Source organism: Pecten maximus, chromosome 7 (genome assembly GCF_902652985.1).
Source record: "Pecten maximus chromosome 7, xPecMax1.1, whole genome shotgun sequence".
NCBI lineage: Eukaryota > Metazoa > Mollusca > Bivalvia > Pectinida > Pectinidae > Pecten > Pecten maximus.
In genome coordinates, this window is record NC_047021.1 from 24,326,529 (window position 1) to 24,335,389 (window position 8,861).

The 8,861-nt window shown below is 37.3% G+C and overlaps 1 protein-coding gene across 1 annotated transcript; it reads right to left on the reverse strand.

The window, feature by feature from the left end:
* Window positions 1–4,345: 4,345 nt before the first annotated feature.
* LOC117330320 lies at window positions 4,346–6,551 on the reverse strand. Its single transcript, XM_033888525.1, has 3 exons — window positions 6,185–6,551; window positions 5,072–5,299; window positions 4,346–4,739 (listed from the first exon to the last, which is right to left on the reverse strand). Exons 1-3 carry the CDS (start codon window positions 6,408–6,410, stop codon window positions 4,507–4,509), a joined length of 687 nt encoding a protein of 228 aa, XP_033744416.1. The 5' UTR covers window positions 6,411–6,551; the 3' UTR covers window positions 4,346–4,506.
* Window positions 6,552–8,861: the final 2,310 nt, after the last annotated feature.

Here is an 8,861-nt window from a genome sequence, read left to right on the forward strand (position 1 = left end):
TTTCCTTGTAGTTGACCGTCTACTTAAAGAGTTTCTCTTCCGCATTTTACCCCTAGTGTCCATGAAGAATTCTATAAAATATAGATGCATTGTACAGATGTCTCGTACTTTTAGGACTCTTCAGTGATGCCAGTGACATCATACAACAGTTTTGTCCTTTAAGGACTTGCCAGTGATGTTAGGGACATCGTACAGGTGTTTTGTCCTTTAAGGACTTGTCAGTGATGTTAGGGACATCATACAACTGTTTTGTCCTTTAAGGACTTGTCAGTGATGTTAGGGACATCATACAACTGTTTTGTCCTTTAAGGACTTGTCAGTGATGTTAGGGACATCATACAACTGTTTTGTTCTCTTAGATCTCTTCAGTGGTGCTACTAGGGACATCAGCTCTTTAGTCTTTCTATGACTCATATCAGTGATGCTAGGGATATCATACAACTGTCCCGTCTTTCTAGGACTCGTCAGTGATGCTAGGGACATCATACAGCTGTTTCGTCTTTCTCGTCAGTGATGCTTGTGACATCGTCCTTTCGTCCTTTTAAGACCCACCAATAATAAGAGGTGTCAGGTAAATCTAATGTTAAGATATGGCGGGGGAGAAGCAGCAATCCATAATGTGATCAAGTTTCAAAAATGTAGGATACGTGATGATTTTAGAAGATCATGGGATAAGTATATACAGTTGTGAACCGGTGCCACATTTCACAAAAAATAAAACGTGGCATGCACGGAGATAGCAAGCCTCTCAGACTTAAAAGTCTACCAGAAGAGCTTTAACACCCAGCAATCTCAAAGGGTTTTACAAAAGGTGCACAAATGAACCTTATTCACCATTCGACATCATATTGTGTAAAACATCTTTTGAATAATTCTCTGTGATAGCTGAGTGGTACTCTGTTTTGGTTGGTTATCAATCCTCGAGGTTTGCATACCAATGCATGCCATGGCATCTGAATGGATCGTAAAAGAGACACACGAAGGTATTGGCACCATTGAAAATAAATTGAGAGTTAGATACAGTGGAGCCTAAATTATCTATATTAAACCATAAGCTGCTCCGTCCTTCTAGGACCCGTCAGGGATGATAGGGTCATCACACAGCTGCTCCGTCCTTCTAGGACCCGTCAGGGATGATAGGGTCATCACACAGCTGCTCCGTCCTTCTAGGACTCGTCAGGGATGGTAGGGTCATCAAACAGCTGCTCCGTCCTTCTTGGACTCGTCAGGGATGGTAGGGTCATCACACAGCTGCTCCGTCCTTCTAGGACTCGTCAGGGATGGTAGGGTCATCACACAGCTGCCCCGTCCTTCTAGGACTCGTCAGGGATGATAGGGTCATCACACAGCTGCTCCGTCCTTCTAGGACTCGTCAGGGATGATAGGGTCATCACACAGCTGCTCCGTCCTTCTAGGACTCGTCAGGGATGATAGGGTCATCACACAGCTGATGCAATGATGCGACGCAATGCGCAACAGACCGAAAGAAATTCTAAAACCTGAATGGGAAGGTGCGAAAGACCCATAGTTCAATACAATTAACAATTTACAGTTATGTATAAGCCTTGTATACTATTCAATATCGAATTTTAAAAGAAGTAAAGTACATGTGTATACTCGTTAATCAATCACTGTACTGTTTAGATATATCAACACACAATGGTTAAATGTATTCCATGCACCATTGGGTCAATGCTTCTCCCTTTCTACATTTTAAAACTTCGATATACCATTTTGATTTTTTTTAGACCAGCTTTCGTTCCGGAAATTCCAACAGCATTAGGAAATATTATTTATGATTTGGCATATCTATAAATAAATCATTTTGAAAGGCATATTTACGTGTGCGTCTTACTTACGACGCCGACAGAACACTGGTTATAGTCAGCAAGACACAGCAATGGGTGTCGTCATGTTGGCGGTAAACCAGTAACTAACAAGTGCTAATTGTAATGGGAAACCATTACAGAAGTCCCCCAAACGCTCCATCAGTCATACCATTACGTTTGGTATACCTCAATATCCCTATATACCAAATTTCATTGAAATCAAACAACATCTAAATTTCGACCAATCAGAAGCTTCCGTATGGTCGCTATGGTAGCGAACCCCATTCAGTTGATTTTGCAGTCCCCTAATACCCCTACATACCAAATTTCATCAAAACCTGACAATATGTAAATTTGGACCAATCAGAGGCCAGGAAATGGTGGCCATTTTGTTAAAATATGAAATTGAGGTTTTGAGAGTGACCGTAGTCCCATGATGTAACTACATACCAAATTTCATCAAAATCGGACAATATGCAAATTTGAAACAATCAGAGGCCAGGAAATGGCAGCCATTTTGTTAAAAAGTGAAAGTGAGGTTACGAGAGTGACCGTAGTTCCATGATGTACCTACATACTAAATTTCATCAAAATCGGACAATATTTAATTTCGACTAATCAGAAGCCTTCGTATGGTTGCTATGGCAACGAAATCCATTCAGTTGATTTTGCAGTCCCGTAATACCCCTAAATACAAAATTTCATCAAAATCAGAGAATTTTTAAATTTAGACCAATCAGAGACCAGGAAATGGCGGCCATTTTGTTAAGAAGTGAAAGTGAGGTTACGGGAGTGACCGGTGTCCCATGATGTACCTACAAACCAAATTTCATCAAAATCGGACAATATCTAAATTTCGACCAATCAGAGGCAGGGAAATGGCGACCATTTTTTTCAATCTAGAAACGGAAGATGCAGTAATGTTTAAAGTGTCATGAGACACCTTAATACCAAATTTCATGAAATTAAAGTTATAATGAAAATATAAGGGGAGCTGGCCTAGAACCCTGGCGTACACCATAGAAATAGGAAAATTTCAAAGGTGCTGTTGCAGGAATGCTCTAAAACCGCCCACGAAGGAAATCGATCCTTTACTTAATGCCCGGATAGACATATCCATGGGGCATCTGATAGTACATATGAAAACCTTGTTCCGTTCCGGACATGCCAGAACGAGGCCATTTTGTACCAAAGTCGTAAATACTCACAAGCACACTTTATCAAGTATTTATAAGGTCAAAATGTTATTTGTTTGTAAGGAAAATTGTACTAAAATTACATTTATATATCGGGCAACGTAATCGGATATCGATTGTATGAATCTTTTCGTTAGTTTCTGTGAAATTTGACATCAAACATAAAAAATGATATTTCTCATAAAGTATGTTAAACATAGTAGAACATAATACATTGCCATGGACATTGTATCAAATCATTTTCATAATAAATCAATACGTTGTATTATTGTGTACGACAAGGACCACTTGTATCGCCCGTGCATTTTTTCCACATACATTTTTCAACATTGAATTACTGCCCTTATCCAGTGATTCGGCACGACTTTCTTTTGCTGGTATACAGAGGGATAGTCAAATATGTTTTTAAAACACTAACATCGATAGTACTCGCATATTATCGTGCCGAATTTGCCGCTTGATTTTAAAAATGGTATTTTGAATTTGATGAAAATTTTCGAATTTTGGTTTTCTACGTCATCTTGTACTAAACTCGTTTGTTTTTTCATGGTCAACTGTTTATCATTTTAAACTACAATGTATGTACAATACCTAGTCGTGAGAAAATCTCTCAGTGACAAACAGAAATACCACTTATGGGTCTGTGAAAAACACAGGTATGCTTGTAAACGAAAAAGTGAAGTAGATGGCGCTATGGGCGCGTTTATGGGTCAAGTGGAAAATAACATCTTGTTCCATATGTATTTTTCATAGCTTTAATGGAAAATAAAGTCAATTTCAAGAAATCGATGTGGGCGGTTCTGCAACAGCACCTTTCAAAAATCAGTAACCGCGACAGCCATCTTTGATTTCGGGAAAAAAATGTCTCAAAATAATCTTCACATGTTCATCTTTATTCCCACCAAATTTCATTTCAGTTATAGCCCATTACATTTTAGCCAATTAGGGGCTCTGATGGCCTTATTGGATGTCAAATCGAAAAATAAATAGTGAGGTGCACAACTTCAGATTGCCATCTATGTTCACGCAAAGTTTCATTTCAATCCGACTTACAGTGTTCGAGAAAAATAATAAGAAACGGAGTAAAAACAATAAGTCCCCCAAACTTTGTTTGGGGGACTTAACTAACGCCTTCAGAACACTGACTATAGTCGGCGAAATAAAACTCAGCAATGGACGGAGTCGTGTAGACGGTAAACCGTTAACTAAGTGTTTCTTTTGTACAATCTTTGTATTGATTTTCGACTGACCCGAATCAGTGAGATTAATACCAAGACTATCTCGAGACTTGAGGAAAAGTCTACCATTTAAGAACAAGACCACTACCATATCAGTTTTTTTGTTATAATTTATAAATTGATTTTAAACAACATTGACAACATAAATATGGTTGATGTGTTCAATCAAAATGACAAAAGAACATGATAGAGAACATAAAGATGGAGGACACGTGTTTTTCCTCTGCTCGAGTTTATAAAGTATTACTGCGACTGCTTCACACACACTCGCTCCTTGGGGTCGAATAGCTGAGTCATGGCCTTGTTAGAACATTGTCCATGGTACACTACACGTTCACTCTTACAGAGGACATAGTAGGGTGAATCTTCCCGCCCTTTCCAGGCATTCAGGCCGTCCGGAAGTCCGTCACAGCTGGGGAACCGGATGTAACATGGAATGCAGTGGCCTTGCTTACACTGGTTAGCTTCGTATTCACCTAAAACATCGTAATATACCAAATATAATATAAATAGCATTTTCTTTAAATATATATATTAAAGAGATTAAAAACACATATTTGGTCCTCATCAGCAACGTTTATTAAATAAGAAATAATAATGTAATTTGGAAATTTGAAATTAAGACATTATATGTTACTTAGTTAATGTAATTATGTGTAGCATTTTTGTAGATATTCAATATTTTCAAATGATTTGCTTCCACAGCAGTCAGCAAAATTAAGGGAATATTACATATGATTAATCCTTAGAACTGCCCAGCCTCACATAAACTTTAATGAAGTTATAGATTTCTAATGGTGTTACTTACACGGGTTCTTAGGAACGGAGCGAGTTCCACATTCCGCAAGTTCTGGTACCTGGCAGCCTCCCGTGGCCTCGTCAAACAACATCGGGTAGTCACATTCTTTCGTGGCGGATCTTACGTCGGCAGCTCTGGTCAGTAGCATTTCACAATCGACATATTTCGCGCAGTTTCCGGTCGGGTGGGCTTTCAGTCTATCATCAGGTAAACAAATACTTTCCTCTTTCGTAGTACCTGATGGGATAAAGCATTTTATAAAGAACACTCTCATCTTTGTAGCGCATATATAATTTCTTCATAATGAAACTAATTAATGGGACAATATAATCAGTTAATTGACATTAAGAACAAAAACAAAAGCCAGTCTCCGACAAACAATGTAAACAATGCAACTGATGTTGAAACGTAAGAAAATTGTTGAGAAATATGTATTTGCTCTAGGATGCATGTGTTGTTAGGATCGGTCAACAAACAGTATGTGAAAGTCCGTGCCTAAGAATAGAAAAAAAAAACGTTATAGACAACTGACAGAGCCTTGGAAAGTATCTTATAATACTAAATATAGTGTACACAGGAAGTAGTTCATACTAAAATTATCTCCTAACAATGACACACAATGAAGGTTGTCATCAGAAATGAAGACCGTCTCACCAGAAATGGATAGTCAACGGAAATGTAGAACTTGTCATCAGAAATGAAGAACTTGTCAGCAGAAATGTAAAGTATTTCAACAGAAATGTAGAATTTCTCATCAGAAATGTATAGTATATTATGTATTTCAACAGAAATGTAGAACTTGTCATCAGAAATGAAGAACTTGTCAGCAGAAATGTAGAATTTTTCAGCAGGAATGTAGAATCTGTCATTAGAAATGAAGAATTTGTCATCAGAAATGTAGAATTTGTCATCAGAAATGTAGCATTTGTCATCAGAAATGAAAAAAAAATTGTCATCAGAAATGTCTGTTAGTCAGCACATAGGGTCGTGGTTGAATTTATTACAGTCCTCAAGAAACTAACAACGCTTATAGAGACGGGTATAAAATACATAAAAGTTATATTTCTGGCATTATTTCTAAATGAATGACCACAAGATGCTCGGGTGGTAACTAATACTTACATGTGTCGTATTTGGAACCCTTGGGAACACAGGCTTTCGTGATGAAATCTCGGACGGAGTTGATGGGACACATGTATTTGAAGGAAGCTGAGTTAAAGCATAAATAAAATACGGAACAGTCGTTAGGATCCGCTAACCATTGGATTCCCGTATTTCCTTGGCAAATGTCGTCTGCTCGGCATAAACACACGATCAGAAATAAGACTAGAACTCTAGGCAAAATCATTGTAGCGTTTACAGCAATGTCCAAAATGAAGGTATGGTCTGCCTTGCCGGAGTGGAATTAGTATGCTACTTACCGAAGTGAATACGGGTGTTTTATACGAAATGTGTCTAGATGCTTTCGTCATCAGATTGAGGTGTGTGACCGATAATGTAAGGGGACCAGACAAGATAATTGATATGCATTACGCGTGGTAAGTGGGCGTGGTGAACATTCCTCCTATGTAAACTTTTAAATTTCAATCTAGCTTGGAAACGCACCAACTCTATGAACGATCACATGTGTTACATGGTAATTACAAATAATCCTTGTTTAGTTTCAACGTAAGAAGTCATGTATTTATATCATGTAAAACGTTTGTGGCCAAAAGCCTCAGCGGAAGTTGTAGGAAGGAATGGAAATGGAATGACGTCGCATGCTAAAGAGACACCTAAAGGCCGTTACTGATTTTCCTTCCCAACAAACAAAATAAATATACAACCTTCGAAATTGTGAGCGGATATGACGAACTCTCATGTAGGCGTTGCCGGTAATTGACCAGGGGATACGATCATGAATGGGTTATATAGTTTTAGCAAATTATCAATCTTTAAAATATTCGTGTACTGATGAACTGTCGTACCCACAATATATGTTATACACAGAAATAAAAGACGCGAAATGGGTCACTATAGAATTTAAGCAATTAGTTAAGAATCATACCGTTTTATCTTCTGCCGACCTGCATATATATATACTTAGTGGATATGCATTTATCTAATAAAAAGTGTGGACAGTAACTTTATATAATGCTAAAGTAATATGAAAGCGACCAAGATATCCTGCAGAACGTTAGTCTCGGTGGTTGTAATACAACTTCTTTGGTCTGTTTATCCTATGTCTCTACGATGATTTTCAGTCTAGTATCATACGCGCTGTGTGATATCGAATAAAGCAGAAGTAAATAAGTCATTTTATTACATTTTTGCCGGTGAAATATATAGAAGATATTGAATGGTTTCCCCTTGAATATAATATATTTTTCATGAGTATGACAGAATATCGATATTTTCACGAGTGCAAATATCAAAATATTAGCCAAACGAGTGAAATATATTTGGCATCACTGAATATACAGTGAGATATTCTGTTTATTACATTTTATTTAAGCATATTTTCATATCGACTGTATACTACCATTTGGTAACAGTTCCAATGATGATTCATACAGATTTTTTTTATATACCGTAGGTTATGACGCGTTTAAATTTGCCGCTTACCCTATCACTAACGTGATCAAGTTCAAATACCGGAACAGCCGAAATTTCTAGAAGGAATAATATAGTCCCTCTTGTCGGTATTAATAGCAAACACATAAAGTGGATTTGCACAAATTTGGGTTTATTTTCTATTTCATATACGTATTTAGATATCGCCAAATTATTCACAATTGCATAATTTCTGATTGTTTAAAATCAAAGCCGTTTTTCGGCGTAATGATATACGGTTAACATTTAGAAGTGATGCGGCTTTGAACGGGTAATTGAACAGGACAGACTTGATTCTTCGGAAACACGTACGTTTCTATCGACTGGATTTACGTTATTTTCAGAAGAATATCAGTTCTTAAATTTTAGATGAAAGTCGTCTTGACAGTAGGTGAAAACGATTCCAAGGATTCCAGTCTAACCGGTCACAACAGTGTCGCTAACTTAGCAGACGATTTTTAACTTCACAGGGGCTCGATTTTGTTCGGTAGGCCCTTGACCTCAGTGAATAACCACAAAACTAAAATCCAGTATACATACACAAACGGAAACCATGTCGATACTCTCGATTTTTACAAGATTTTTTTTTATATAAATATTGGACTTTTAATGTTTCTCGTCGTGTCTTGCAATTCTGAAAATTCGGAAACGAGCGCCTGTGAGTGTGACGACATTGATAATTTGATAATTCCTAGATCAAGAACGGCGCTTATAGTGTTTTTGTGAGTGTTGACTACATTTTTTAATCATAAAATATTACTCTCATAACTTGTGAAGTTGCTTTATTTTTTGTTGTGGATTTTGTATATAAAAGCTCTCTAGGCCTGACCTGTAACACTTGGGACTATATTCCTACACTGACCGAAGCACTGTAAATTGTAGTATACAGTCTCATGAATACAATTTGGTTTACTAACGACATATCGACAAATGCAACGCAGAATGTAAACTACATGATGTATCTCTTTGTGGTTCCCTGGCAACAGCTCACAACTGTACGCCAAATCGTGACGTTATGTATTCTATCTTGTATTATGACGTCATATAACGTGACGGAGAGCTACATGCAAATCTTAATTTTCCCATTGTTTGTATGTGGTCAAACCTCCAGTGAAAAATATCAGAAAAATGAAAATCAATGGGTTATTTTGCAGTATTTCTGAAATATTCAAATTAGTTTTTGACAAAATACTCACTTGACATTAGT